General features: G+C 44.5%; 1 protein-coding gene across 1 annotated transcript in view; it reads right to left on the bottom strand.

Annotated features, from left to right (window-relative positions):
• VPS37B (VPS37B subunit of ESCRT-I) overlaps window positions 1-7956 on the bottom strand; it is a 48750-nt gene extending 40794 nt beyond the window's left edge. Inside the window, exon 1 of the mRNA XM_073627475.1 lies at window positions 7651-7956. Within this exon, the coding sequence (XP_073483576.1) occupies window positions 7651-7755 (105 nt within the window). The 5' untranslated portion in view covers window positions 7756-7956. The remainder of the gene's footprint in view (window positions 1-7650) is intronic.
• Between the last annotated feature and the right edge of the window lie 7314 nt (window positions 7957-15270).

Genomic DNA, 15270 nt, shown 5'->3' with positions numbered 1-15270 from the left:
GAGGAAAGCCAACATTTATTTGGGCGTGCTGACGTGCCATATCCACCGTCTGTAGGACGGGTGTTCGTGCTAGCCGGCCGGCTGTCTATGCTGTTTTTATTCAACAAACTGTAAGTGTATTTCTAATGTCTTTTAAATAAATATCCATCCAGGATTACGCTATGTTGCTCTTCCTTCCTTTCTTTTTTTTGGGGCATTGTTTGTGAGAACAACTCCAAGTTAGGAGTATAGTATTCTCTGCATCCTGGTATCCTTATGTGGAGGATAGCGAGCCATCCACGGTCTGAGGAGTTGTCTAACGGTGTTCCCATCTCAGGAAAGGCCCCGACCGGGTTAAGGTCACAAGCTTTTTTAAGCTTGCCATTTGGTAAGCGCCCATTTTATTCATAACACTGTGGTGTGGTGAAGGTCTATCTAGTCCCATCTGTATTTGTCAAATAAGGAACTCAGTTGTCCGGTTTCATCTATTGCACCTTTGAAGACTTCCTCCATTGATTGAACTTTATTATGTCACTTGATTGTTCATGAACTTTATTTATCACTATTCAACACTTGTGATTTTATTATCACATATTTGATTTACAGCGCTGCTTCTTTTTGTTTTATTTTTTTATTTTTTGTTTTATTTATTAAGTACCCCATGGCATATTATTAAACGGGATTATATAGCGCCAACAGTTTACGCAGCGCTTTACAACATGAGGGCAGACAGTACACTTACAATACAAATCAATACAGGAGGAATCATAGTTCAACATAACAAAAAGTGATTGTAAAGGCGTTTATCTTAATGCATTCTATGTGCATAGGTGTGTGTTAGAGAAAAAAAACAAACAAAAAAAAAAAAAAATGGTATGGTGAATTTTTGGTGCAACGTTTTCTCCAAAGATTTCAATGGCAGTGCACAAAAAACGCATAAAAGAAGCAAGTCTTAACCCCATATCAACCTCTACTTTATTTGAATAACATTGGCAAAAAAAATAAAAAAATAATTTAAAAAATCCACAACATGCATCAAAAACGCACAATAAAAAAACCCAGGAAATTGCAGATGCAATGATGTGAACCTGACTCTAAACGCAACTCCACTTTTGTGTGTGTGGGGGGGGGGGGGGGATAGCAAAATACAAACTAATATAGCATATACAAAATGCGACTTTCCTTTTTAATCTGCAGCTGCTGTAATTTTCTGTAAAATGCAATGCAATATTTCTTTATTTATGGCAAGCAAATGGCCACTGCCCCCACCTATAACTGGCCTGCGCAGCAAGGAACACATGGAAGGGCAACGCATGCAAAACGAAGCCAAAGAAAATTCCCAGCTCAACTCATCAACCAGCCTGTAACCAAATTCTCCAGTAACAGTCTGCATTAGAGCTGAAGCCTGCTGTCTTTAAGGCAGCTGGGTGGATCCCAACAACATAGTCGGGATTCTCCCATAGCCTGGAGAGGCACTGTGACGTCACCCGACAGCCCACTTTAGCCTGCTGTGGGATGAATACAGATCTCAGGAGACAAAAACAAGTGACCCACAGAAGAAGTATGGCCAAAAAGCTCTCTCAAAAAAAAAAAAAAAAAAAAAAAAATGAAACAAAAAGTCTGTTGAGCCTGCAGCAGAGAATAAGGCTTGGGAGGGGGAAGAAGACTATATCTTCGTTCAGAGAATAAAGCTTGGAATGGGAAGAACACTGTATATCTTCGTTCAGAGAATAAAGCTTGGAAGGGGAAGAACACTGTATATCTTCGTTCAGAGAATAAAGCTTGGAAGGGGAAGAACACTGTATATCTTCGTTCAGAGAATAAAGCTTGGAAGGGGAAGAACACTGTATATCTTCGTTCAGAGAATAAAGTTTAAAAGGGGAAGAACACTGTATATCTTCGTTCAGAGAATAAAGCTTGGAAGGGGAAGAACACTGTATATCTTCGTTCAGAGAATAAAGCTTAGAAGGGGAAGAACAATGTATATCTTCGTTCAGAGAATAAAGCTTGGGAGGGAGAAGAAGACTGTATATCTTCGTTCAGAGAATAAAGTTTAAAAAGGGGAAGAACACTGTATATCTTCGTTCAGAGAATAAAGCTTGGAAGGGGAAGAACACTGTATATCTTCGTTCAGAGAATAAAGCTTAGAAGGGGAAGAACAATGTATATCTTCGTTCAGAGAATAAAGCTTGGAATGGGAAGAACACTGTATATCTTCGTTCAGAGAATAAAGCTTGGAAGGGGAAGAACACTGTATATCTTCGTTCAGAGAATAAAGCTTGGGAGGGAGAAGAAGACTGTATATCTTCGTTCAGAGAATAAAGCTTGGAAGGGGAAGAACACTGTATATCTTCGTTCAGAGAATAAAGCTTGGGAGGGAGAAGAAGACTGTATATCTTCATTCAGAGAATAAAGCTTGGAAGGGGAAGAACACTGTATATCTTCGTTCAGAGAATAAAGCTTGGAAGGGGAAGAACACTGTATATCTTCGTTCAGAGAATAAAGCTTAGAAGGGGAAGAACAATGTATATCTTCGTTCAGAGAATAAAGCTTGGAATGGGAAGAACACTGTATATCTTCGTTCAGAGAATAAAGCTTGGAAGGGGAAGAACACTGTATATCTTCGTTCAGAGAATAAAGCTTGGGAGGGAGAAGAAGACTGTATATCTTCGTTCAGAGAATAAAGCTTGGAAGGGGAAGAACACTGTATATCTTCGTTCAGAGAATAAAGCTTAGAAGGGGAAGAACACTGTATATCTTCGTTCAGAGAATAAAGCTTGGAATGGGAAGAACACTGTATATCTTCGTTCAGAGAATAAAGCTTGGAATGGGAAGAACACTGTATATCTTCGTTCAGAGAATAAAGCTTGGAATGGGAAGAACACTGTATATCTTCGTTCAGAGAATAAAGCTTGGAAGGGGAAGAACACTGTATATCTTCGTTCAGAGAATAAAGCTTGGAAGGGGAAGAACACTGTATATCTTCGTTCAGAGAATAAAGCTTGGAAGGGGAAGAACACTGTATATCTTCGTTCAGAGAATAAAGCTTGGGAGGGAGAAGAAGACTGTATATCTTCGTTCAGAGAATAAAGCTTGGAAGGGGAAGAACACTGTATATCTTCGTTCAGAGAATAAAGCTTAGAAGGGGAAGAACACTGTATATCTTCGTTCAGAGAATAAAGCTTGGAATGGGAAGAACACTGTATATCTTCGTTCAGAGAATAAAGCTTGGAATGGGAAGAACACTGTATATCTTCGTTCAGAGAATAAAGCTTGGAATGGGAAGAACACTGTATATCTTCGTTCAGAGAATAAAGCTTGGAAGGGGAAGAACACTGTATATCTTCGTTCAGAGAATAAAGCTTGGAAGGGGAAGAACACTGTATATCTTCGTTCAGAGAATAAAGCTTGGAAGGGGAAGAACACTGTATATCTTCGTTCAGAGAATAAAGCTTGGAAGGGGAAGAACACTGTATATCTTCGTTCAGAGAATAAAGCTTGGGAGGGAGAAGAAGACTGTATATCTTCGTTCAGAGAATAAAGCTTGGAAGGGGAAGAACACTGTATATCTTCGTTCAGAGAATAAAGCTTGGGAGGGAGAAGAAGACTGTATATCTTCATTCAGAGAATAAAGCTTGGAAGGGGAAGAACACTGTATATCTTCGTTCAGAGAATAAAGCTTGGGAGGGAGAAGAAGACTGTATATCTTCATTCAGAGAATAAAGCTTGGAAGGGGAAGAACACTGTATATCTTCGTTCAGAGAATAAAGCTTGGGAGGGAGAAGAAGACTGTATATCTTCGTTCAGAGAATAAAGCTTAGAAGGGGAAGAACACTGTATATCTTCGTTCAGAGAATAAAGCTTGGGAGGGAGAAGAAGACTGTATATCTTCGTTCAGAGAATAAAGCTTAGAAGGGGAAGAACACTGTATATCTTCGTTCAGAGAATAAAGCTTGGAAGGGGAAGAACACTGTATATCTTCGTTCAGAGAATAAAGCTTGCCTGTGATATGACACGGACTCAAGCCAATACAAACTAAACAGCTTGATTCAACAATAATTCCCCCTCTCCCCCTCCTATTCTTATGGCCATATCAACAAATTAGGAACAAGCACTCAGTCCAAATGAACCTTCATTAAATATAGTGCTGTAGCCCACAATCAAAGAGCAAGAAGCTATTCATCCAATCCAGCCAGTTAAGCTGATACAGATATTCGGTTGTACTGAATTTTGGTCTATGCGTACCCCTGTCTGTTCAACAGAAGCCAGTCTAATGACCGACTTCTGATGAAAGGTCCTAATGGAAAGCCAGCTTTCGATGAATTCAGCCAATGGCTGCAGCACTGATCAGTGTATTCTGAAGAGAGGGGGAGCCCCTCCTGTCAGACCACAATAGAGCAGCGGGGGGGGACCCTTGCATCCACATTCCATGTATACACCTGCTTTATTCTGATCAAGGAACCATTGTATGTCTACAAACACTCGGCTCCCTCAGCAGACATCCCCAAGTGGAAGTGGTTTACAGTTTAGTGATAGTAATCAGTATATTGCTTCCTTCTTTAAGTATCACATGTCTTTTTTTATATATTCTTTCCATGTCTGTGTACTAACTGTCTCATGAAAGTAACAGTTGGCAGGGGACAGGACAAACTAACTGCCAGGGAGGCTTCCGCAGTTAATAAAAAAAAAAAAATTATCCATCTAAATAGAATGGAATTTCGGTAAGCACCCCGAGTAGTTACAGCCTTTCCCAACCCGTCACTTTGCCTGATGGCTTAGTCTGAATGTATACACAGAGAAAAATATCAAAAGTACAATAAAGACCTACCCACACCAAAACGCAGTGCGGGCAAGGTGCGCTCTGTGCGGGTTTCCCGCACTGGAGGTGAAGGCGCCCCCCATGTGCGAAATGCAGGTGCCAGTGAATTGTTAATGGCATACCAAACGCATCTCAAGAAATGCAGCATTTGCAGCCACTAAATGGCATAGTACCGGATTAGTGTGCTGTGTCCTGAAAAAGTAGTGCTTGCACTTAATTTTCCCTATTCCAGTCTGTTTTGTAGCTTATTCAAAATGAATGGGCTGTCAAAACTACAAGGCACAGAAACACGTAGGACTATACGGGAATGTGCACATTCAGGTGTGAAATGGCCCAAATATATTCTAATATAAAAACGTTATTTTAGTTTTGGATAGAGGAAGAAAGGCACTGGTGTATTCCTAATGTGTATAGCGCACACAGGCCCCAAGGGGGAGAGGGCCCACTGCGCATTCACTGCATGCAATGGGGACTTGATTCAGAAAGCAACAACCGCACCCGTCTATGGGCACCAAGCAGGGTACGTCACCCTTACAGAGCAGAGTCCTGTACCCACTACATAAGGTGGAGACCAACACACCTCACTACCCTATTCCCTCATGTGATACAAGATGGCGGCAGGCTCCTGCGCACTGAATCCACGCTCACCCGCTGAATGGAGCAGACTCTAAGAAGGGCTGGCACAGACAATATGGGGGGCAGAGAGGCGGAGCATTGTGTGTATAAGGCAGCATTGCGATCCAGGGGAGGGTGGGGCAGAGAGCCAGAGCACTGTGTGTGTGTATAAGGCAGCAGAGTGATCCAGGGGAAGGGGGCAGAGAGGCGGAGCATTGTGTGTATAAAGCAGCAGTGTGATCCAGGGGATTGGGGGCATAGAGCAGGAGAATTGTGTGTATAAGGCAGCAGTGAGATCCGGGGGGGGGGGGGGGGCTGAGAGCCAGAGCATTGTATGTGTATAAGGCAGCAGTGTGATCCAAGGGAATGGGGCACAGAGCCAGAGCATTGTGTGTGTATAAGGCAGCAGTGTGATCCAGGGGAAGGGGGGCAGAGAGCCAGAGCATTGTGTGTGTATAAGGCAGCAGTGTGATCCAGCGGAAGGGGGGCAGAAAGCCAGGAGCATTGTGTGTGTATAAGGCAGCAGTGTGATCCAGCGGAAGGGGGGCAGAAAGCCAGGAGCATTGTGTGTGTATAAGGCAGCAGTGTGATCCAGGGGAAGGGGGGCAGAGAGCCAGTGCATTGTGTGTGTATAAGGTAGCAGTGTGATCCAGGGGAAGGGGGGCAGAGAGCCAGTGCATTGTGTGTGTATAAGGTAGCAGTGTGATCCAGAGGAAGGGGGGCAGAGAGCCAAAGCATTGCGTGTGTATAAGGCAGCAGTGTGATCCAGGGGAAGGGGGGCAGAGAGGCGGCGCATTGTGTGTATAAGGCATGTAAAATTCATGTTACTGGTTCGCGGTATTCAAACTTGAGAGTTTGGTGGTCCAAAAGGTTGGCGACCACTAATCTAGGTCATGTGTTGATTGCTGCCTGTCTGTGTCCAGGGCCAATCACTTGCAGGAAATTGAGTGGCGTCATTTTGCTTTCAATGGGGCTGTCTCCCATTGCTATTCGCTAGGACCCCCTGCTGATTTTCTCACATCTACACACTGTCAGGCCAAAATGCTGGTGTGAACAGGCACTAAAACACTTCACTCTCTCAAATAAAAAAAAATTAAAAAAATAGAAAGATGATAAATATAAAACACTATCACATAACAGACCAGGAGGATCAGCCACATCCCTGTGCTCGAAAGTAGTAATAATGATGTAAAATCCGCCATGCATTGCCTCATAACTGTATGCAGGAAGGAGGACGCAATCCCTACAATGACCTATTCTACTCGTTTCAACAGCATTTACAGTACACACGTCAGTTTTTCCAGAACGTTTACACACACATTATATGAACAAAAAGTACAACACAAATGTGATCTGTGGACACAACAAATTACACGGATGAGGGGAATTTTAAAAACTATGAAGATACAAAATGTTGTTTTGGATAGTGTAGGGAAGGGTTAAAACCAGTCAGGTCATGTCTTATAGCTGTCTGCGTAGCACTAGTGCGATTTTCCTTCGCTTCCTGTTCTAGCGACAAAACAGGAAGTTAGGGGAAACTTCACAGAGCGTTCCAAACCTGCGCAATCTCCCTGCTCTGTAGCAGTAGGCAAGAGCTTGTGTGTGTTCAGATCCCACGTGAGCGAGACCGCCAGGACGCTGTCACTGGACCAATCAAAAGCGCTCGGGGCACTCCCCACAGCCACATGCAGACAAGGACCATGAATATACGTGGGGTGGGGAACACCTCGGGCACTTGTGATTGGCCCAGTATAGTGACAACGTCCGGGCGCTCTCCCTCACATGGGTCAGGGCTAGGATCTGAAGACCTCCGGGCTCACTCCTATAAACCATGGATGCTCAACCTGTGGACCTCCAGCTATTGAGGAACTACAAGTCCCATGAGTCATTGCAAGCCGCTGAGAGTTACAACCGTGACTCCCAAAGGCATAGGCATGATGGGATTTGTAGTTCAGCAACAGCTGGAGGGCCACAGGTTGAGCACCCACGCTATAAACAAACAGCTGTCCCCATTAGAAGATTTCCCCTCACCTCCTGTCCTGGTGACAACACCAATATTTTGCACCCCCCAGTGTAGAGGGTGAATCTCCCCAATAGGGGGAGCAGGAAAACCTTGACACCAGGTGTACCCCTCCCACTATACCAAACATAAATAAGCTCCCAACTTAGCGGTGACAATGCTGGTTAATACAGAGGAGAGGCCACAGCCCTTATTGGTGCCCTCAGCCGCCACCTACCTCGTCCATCTCCTGGGCCATCTGCCCCAGCTTGGCGTCATCCTCCAGCAGCTCATTGAGCTGAGTGAGGGACAGATGGTTGAACTTGCTGCCATCCACGGCCATGGTCACGCTGCCCCGGAGCCGGTCCCGAGCGAGCTATCCGATGAGGCGGCGGCGGCCTGCGGCTCCTTCCCGGTCCCGTCACCCAGCGGTGCCCGCCTACAATGGCGATGTCTCCAGCGACTCTCCCGGGCTCCGCCCACAACCGGAAAAGGCGTGCCCGTCACAGCGGCAGCTGTCAACTGAGAGGAGAGGGCGGGGCGAGCGAGCCGTCTAAGTCATATGTTCGATGTGGGAGCGAGCAGGGAAGGTGTACTGTACGACGACAGCGGGCGCGGCGAGTGACGTCACGCCGTACCTATGGGACACGTGCATCCTATACTGAGGCAGATAGGAGGGGCTTGGCTGGCAAGAATACTACATGATTGGCTGGTGACTATAAGCCCTCATGCACACAGGCTGTTAAAATAAAGTTACGAAAACGCCAGTATCTTTGCAGTGATTTTTTTTTACTTTTTTCAGCGTTTTTGCAATAGCGTTTTTTTAGCGTTTTTTAGCGTTTTTCCGCGTTAGCGTTTTTTTTGCGTTTTTTTTTCATATTTTTTTTTTTTCAATGGATCAAAAACGTAAAAAATCGTTGGTGAATGCCGTTTTTGAGCGTTTTTCAGCGTTAGAGCGTTTTTACAGCTGAAAAACGTCTTTCAGAACCCACTGGTCCTGGGTTTTTTTTACAGCTTAAAAACTCCTATGCCACTTGCAGCTCAAAAATGCCTAGGTGGGCATGAAGCTATAGACTAACATAGACAGGCCTTTTTAAGCTGCAAAAAAGCTCAAAAAAGCAGCTGTAAGCCCTCATGCACACAGGCTGTTAAAAAAAAGTATGAAAACGCCAATATCTTTGCAGTGATTTTTTTAAACTTTTTTCAGCTTTTTTCAGCGTTTTTGCAATAGCGTCTTTGAGCGTTTTTCCGCGGTTAGCGTTTTTGAGCGTTTTTTTTTTTTCAAATTTTTTTTTTTTTTTCAATGATTCAAAAACGCTAAAAAACGTTGGTGAATGACGTTTTTGAGCATTTTTCAGCGTTTTTGAGCGTTTTTCAGCATTAGAGCGTTTTTACAGCTGAAAAACGTCTCTCAGAACCCACTGGTCCTGGGTTTTTTTTACAGCTTAAAAACGCCTATGCCACTTGCAGCTCAAAAACGCCTAGGTGGGCATGAAGCCATAGACTAACATAGACAGGCCTTTTTAAGCTGCAAAAAAAGCTCAAAAAAGCAGCTGTAAAAACGTCCGTGTGCATGAGGACTTAAAACGTCCGTGTGCACGAGGACTGAAGTATAATAACTAAGGGCAAAACTTTCTTTTTAGGTTTTGGACAGATTAAGGGAGGATTATAACCCTGTCAGGGTTTTTTCCACCATCTGTGTCCCATTGGGGAGATTTCCCTTCACTTCCTGTCACAAAGCCAAACAGGAAGTGAGAGGAAATCCCTGCAAATTAAGGGAATTTCTTGGGGACCCCCAGGTCACCAGAACTAGTGTTCCCATTGGAAGATTCCTCCTCTATTACTTTTCTGGGGACAACCCAAAATTTGGGATTTTGAATCTCTTTAACGGATGCAACAGACAGCCAAAAAAAACTGACAAGCATTCTAATCCCTCTCCACTCTATCCAAAACAAAAAAAGAAAGTTTTGTTTTAGTTTAACTTGAAGTGCAGAGGAGGGATTTGAGGTCTTTTTGGGTCCCTTCATAAAGAGTACCTGTCACATGCCTATTGCTGTTTACATTCCTTGTGACAGCAATAAAAGTGGAAAAAAATGAAAGCAACAGTTTTAAGCGGTAGTAAACTGCTGGGCGTTTTTTGCAAGGTAAAGTCATAATGTGCTAGTATGCATCACATACTAGCACATTATGTTAAACTGACCTTAAAGTGTTGGTAAACTTTGTACTACCACTTGTACCTACAGGTAAGCCTGTAATAAGGTTTACAACTGCTTTAAAATGAAGTCTTTCCAGCACCAAGCTGGCACCGCTGCAGGCACTCCCATTTTCACCCGTCTTCCTTCTGGGTTCGCGGACTCCGGCTGTGTGACTGGCCAGAGCCGCAATGACGCAAAGCCACTGTTTATGGCACAGGACTCTGAAGCAACAGCCCAGGTGGTCGTTCCTTCAGAGCGCATGCGCCAGTCATGTCACTGGCTGTGTGTACAGTAAATGTCTCCTAAATGGTGCACGTTTAGGAGATATTTACACTACCTATAGGTAAGCCTTATTATAGGCCAGTGATGGCGAAAATTGGTACCCCAGATGTTTTGGAACTACATTTCCCATGATGCTCAACTACACTGCAGAGTGCATGAGCATCATGGGAAATGTAGTTCTAAAACATCTGGGGTGCCAAGGTTCTCCATCACTGTTATAGGCTTACCTATAAGTAAAAGTCAGAGATGGGAGTTTATTCCCACTTTAAAAACAAAAAAAAATTATTATAAAAAATTGATTTTGAAGTGCCCCTGTCCCCCCGTGCTCGCACGCGTTGGTCCTGCACATGTGCAAACAGCGATCGCGCCAAACATGAAAGGTATCACTGTGAACGTCAGTTTATGGGCAGTAATTCTAGCACTAGACCTCCTCTGTAAATCTACAGTGGTAACCTGTAATGGCGTGTAAAACATGGCCTATAGATAGTTACATTTACAGCATTTGTTGCCGTTGCACGGGTGTGCGCAATTTTAAAGCATGACATGTTTGTTATCTGTTTACTCAGCATAAAAACTTTTACATTTTACAAAAAATTGCGTTATGTATTGTAGGTTTTTTTGCATTGAAATGCAAAAAAATTACTTTTTCCTGAAAATTGCATTTGAAAAACTGCTGCACAAATACTATGTGACATACAAAAAAAATTGCAAAACTCACCAATTTATTCTCCAGGGCCTCTGCTTTAAAAATATATAATGTTTACTGATTGTTACATGTTAACACAAAGTGCCAGAAATGGCCTGGAGCTGAAATGGATAATGGCTGGTCATTGATATTACATCTAGGAGGCTGTAACAGAACCCACTGAAGGCTCATGATTCTGGGCCAGGGACCTTTGGGATACACAAATGCACTTGACTCTTTTTATCTTGAAGAGTCTATTTGCTCTGGTAAGAGTTTTATTGTACATCAGGTGGTGGAGCACATGAGGTGTGGTTATCTGCAGCACTAATCAACATTGAGGATGCTTGTGTCACTTGCACATTTTTTTGCCCATCTATGGCAGAATCCATGGTGCCGGTATGCAGGGCTGGTTTCTTCAAGGCGCACTGCAGGTTCAAGCAATCCTCCTACATGGTGGATGTGACAGCAGGCAGACTTGGGCTGTCCGAGGTGGAACTGCTCCCCCTTCTCTCTTCTCAGTAAGCAGCTGGAGATCACATGCCATGGCTTGTCTGTGTCTTCTTTCCCATGCAGAAGACAGTGTCTGGGCAGAGCCCTCCCCTCTTTTATTATTAGCACAGGGAGAGAGGCAGAGCTCAGCAGAAAGTGTGGGGAACCAGGTTAACTGTTTCCCTCCTGGCTGGGGCAACAGCTATCTCACTAACCAGCATTTCAAACTGCTTACATGTATATATGGAGCAAAGTATTTGCTTTATTCAAAGCTGAACTCTGGGAAGTTAAGAATAAAACGTATTAATAAATTGAAAAAAAACAAAACACTATCCCCATAGATTACGTCAAGCATAAACTAAACTGAGAGATAGTCAATGACAAACTTACATGTCCCCCCACAACACCCAAAAGTAGTTTGGAAAGTCTTGGGATCTATGGAACTGATATTCTTTGCTGGACCACTCAGGCTCAGGAGGACCAACGTTTATCTTTTCCTTTTGCTCTTCTTTTTCTCTTTACCTACCCAAGAATGACCACTGCCGTAGTAATGTTGGGTCCGTTGTTATATTTTTCCACTCTATATAGCTTGATGTGGCTTTTCATTCATTATACCTGAAGCCATTATAACTACTGTAATAATGCTTATCTGCACAAAGTATGGCCACAGCTCTTTTGGCCCTACTTCTGTGGTTTACAGGAGTGCACTTAGTTCTGCACTCTTGTGACCCTGATTCAGCTGACAGCGTGCTAAAGTCTCCTGTCGGCTGATGTCACCCAGCTGGTCCAGGCTCTGGAGGGATCCCGATTTTATTGTCGGTATCTACCCATATGCATGAACGGCAGCTGGCGAGCTGCTAACAGCCTGAGCCAGCTGCTCCCAACCCCTTCACAGCCTGGCGCTTCAGTGATCAGTAAAGGGGCAGAACAGAGTGCCGGTAACTAATAGTCACCAGCTCTCTGCACACTGAAGACAGAGAACTGAGCAATCAGCAGTTATTGGTTGCTCAGTTCTCCGTGTAGAGGTGACGAGGGACAGCTGCTGCATCCACATAGGTGAGTACAGTATATATGTTTGTTATTTTAAAATACCACACTTCTCTTTTAAACTGATTGAATTCAATTCAATTAAACAAACAGGTTCAGAACACGATAATGAAAGTACGAAAATAAGATGAGCACACAGTCTATGTGCATACCTGTATTTGTGCTGGGAGCACATTGTGCCCTCACTGTGATCAGCCACTGTACAACCAAACCGTATACTCTTTGTCCTTTTGAATGGAGAAAAAAGATACACCCACTGGCCGTCCCAAAAAAGTCCTGCAGTGCACCCACTTTTATTTTAATACTCTTGCAACCTAATATATGAAAATGAAAAGTGTATTCCAAGTCATCAGTGCTGTCAAGATTTAACATCCCCCATAGTGCAGTCCACCCAATAGAAAAGCCTCCCCAGTGTAAATCCTCCCCAGTGTAATGCCCCAAATGTTATCCCCCTAGTTTACTCCCCTCTTTTTAAACCCCCCCCCCCCCAGTGTAGACCTCACGCTGTAATTCCCCACGTCCAATGTCCCCAGTGCAATCCCCCACAGTGTTAATGCCCCAGAGTGTATTCCTCACAGTGTAATCCCCCACAGTGTAATGCCCCTAATGCAATCCCTCCAGTATGAATCCCCCAAGTGTAATCCTCACAGTGTAAATCCCTGGACTGTATCCCCCATGTAAATCCCCCCCAGTGTATTTTTCACAGTGTAATCCCCCAAGTGTAATATCCCCAATGCAATCCATTCCGTGTGAATCCCTGGACTATATCCCCCCATGTGAATCCCCCTAGTTTACCCCCCCAATGTAATCCCCCCAGTGTAATCCCCTGCAGTGTAATGCCCCCAATTCAATCCCTTCAATGTAAATCCCCCAAGTGTAATTCTCCTAATGTAAATACCCTCAGTGTAAATCCCCCAAAGGGTATCCCCCCTCCATGTAAATCCCCCAGTTTAATCCCCCCAGTGTAATCCCCTCAGTGCTAATCACCTCGTGATGTAAATCTCCACAGTGTAATGCCCCCAATGCAATCCTTCCAGTGTAAATCCCCCCAGTGTAAATGCTCCGGAGTGTATACCCCCCCTTGTGAAAATCCCCCCAGTGTAATCCCCTGTAATCTCCTCATCCAATAAGATACATACGTGAATTTAGGAGATAAATACCCCAGAACCCTACCTACAATGACGAACTATAACGGCCACAGAGAGGCGACATAATGGATAAAATAGTTCACATTTTTATTATCAAATTGATTAAAATTGTTGCAGAAAAAGTTGAAGCGCCCCAAACAGGGGAAAATACTTTGCATGCAAAGAATAGACAATAAAATCAATATAGACAATTGAAAACGATACAGTCCATACAATGGTATCAATTTGTGTAGTCTGTACGGTCCCCCCAATGTACCCTCCTTAGTTTAAATTACTCCTCCCCCATGTAAATCCCCCCAGTGTAATGCCCCCAGTGTAATTCCCCACTGTAATCCTCACAGTGTAATCCCCCGGAGTGTAATCCCCAAGTGTAATGTCCCCAATGCAGTCCCTTCACTGTGAATCCCTCAAGTGTAATTCTACCAGTGCAAATACCCTCAGTGTGAATCCCCCAGAGTGTATCCCCCCTCATGTAAATCCCCCCCAGTTTAAATCCCCTCAGTGTAAACCCCTCAGTGTTAATGACCCCCTCATGTAAATCTCCACAGTGTAATGCCCCCAATGTTATCCCACCAGTGTGATCCCCTGCAGTGTAGTGCCCCCAATGCAATCCCTTCAGTGTGAGTCTCCCAAGCATAATCCTCCCAGTGTAACCCCCCCCTAGTGCAATGCCCCAATGCAATCCCCCCAGTGTAATCTCCCAAGTGTAATGCCCCCAATGCAATCTCTCCTGTGCAAATATCTTCAAGTGTAAAAATCTACCCAATGTAACTCAATGTGCAATGTAACCCAATGTGCTCACGTGCTCAGTTTAAATCTACAGTCCCAATACAGACCTCAGATCAGTGTGGATCTCCCGACAGATGTCCCTCTGCCTAGGCACCTCCTCCTGTTGTGGATGTAATGTCAGAGTGGAGGAGGAGCCTAGGCTTCATCGGCTCTTGGGTGTGCTGGCTCCTCCTCCACTTCTCCTTGCTCCTCATCTGGGATCTCCAACTTGCAGCCAATCTGCTAGCAGTACACCACCAATTTATTTTAGCAGGCAAATTTCCCTACCCCAGTTGCTGAACTGTAAAAAGAAATTTGGTCCCAGCCATCCACATGCTCAGCATCTAAATTCTAGCTTGGCCAAATTGCTAGCACTGCAACTGCTGCCTTTTCAGCTGCCAACCACGCCTGTGGTTGCCTGTCAAGATAATAGAGCGGTTCATTTGGAGCGCTGGTTTCCCTTACAAGGAATGGCAGCGGAAGCACCCGAGAGCCGACTGAATAATTGGCTGGGGTGCCGACATCATGGGATCCCTGGATAATAGTAAAACTTTAAGACTTTATAAAACTTTTTGGCCACTAATGAATGGGCATCGGTGCACACAATTTTTGTGCATGTTTTATATATATTTCAGCTTTTTGAAATTTATGCTTATATATACCGTATTTATTGGCATATAACACGCGCCGGCGTATAACACGCACCCCAAGTTTAGGAGAGAATTTTAAGGAAAAAAAATTTTAGGAGGGAAGTTTAAGGAAAAAAAACTTGCATTAAAATGCCCATCAATGCAGTCTTATCGTGTCCATCTGCAGCCTTGTTAGTGTCATTGCAGCCTTTTCAGTGTCAGTGCAGCCTTGCCCCAGTGTCCATTGCAGCCTTTCAGTGCAGCTTTGCCCCAGTGCAGTCTTGTCAGTGCAGCCTCGTCAGTGCAGCTTTGCCCCAGTGCAGTCTTGTCAGTGCAGCTTTGTCCCAGTGCAGCCTTGTCAGTGCAGCCTTGCCCCAGTGGTCAGTGCAGCCTTGCCCCAGTGATCAGAGCAGCTTTGCCCCAGTGGTCAGTGCAGCCTTGCCCCCAGTGTCCATGCTTGGACAGATCGCCGCCGACATACACATAGCATGTAGTTTTAAATATGGCGCCGCGGAGTTCGGAGGGACTCGGCGGAGCTGAACGAACGCCGACGAGATACACATAGTCGAGTGTACTCGGCTCTTTCCGGCGCCGCTCACTGTCCCGCCCTATGAT

Source organism: Aquarana catesbeiana, linkage group LG01, assembly GCF_042186555.1.
Source record: "Aquarana catesbeiana isolate 2022-GZ linkage group LG01, ASM4218655v1, whole genome shotgun sequence".
Classification (NCBI taxonomy): domain Eukaryota; kingdom Metazoa; phylum Chordata; class Amphibia; order Anura; family Ranidae; genus Aquarana; species Aquarana catesbeiana.
Note: the sequence above shows the minus strand (reverse complement) of the source record. Positions and strands in the feature narration are given on the sequence as shown.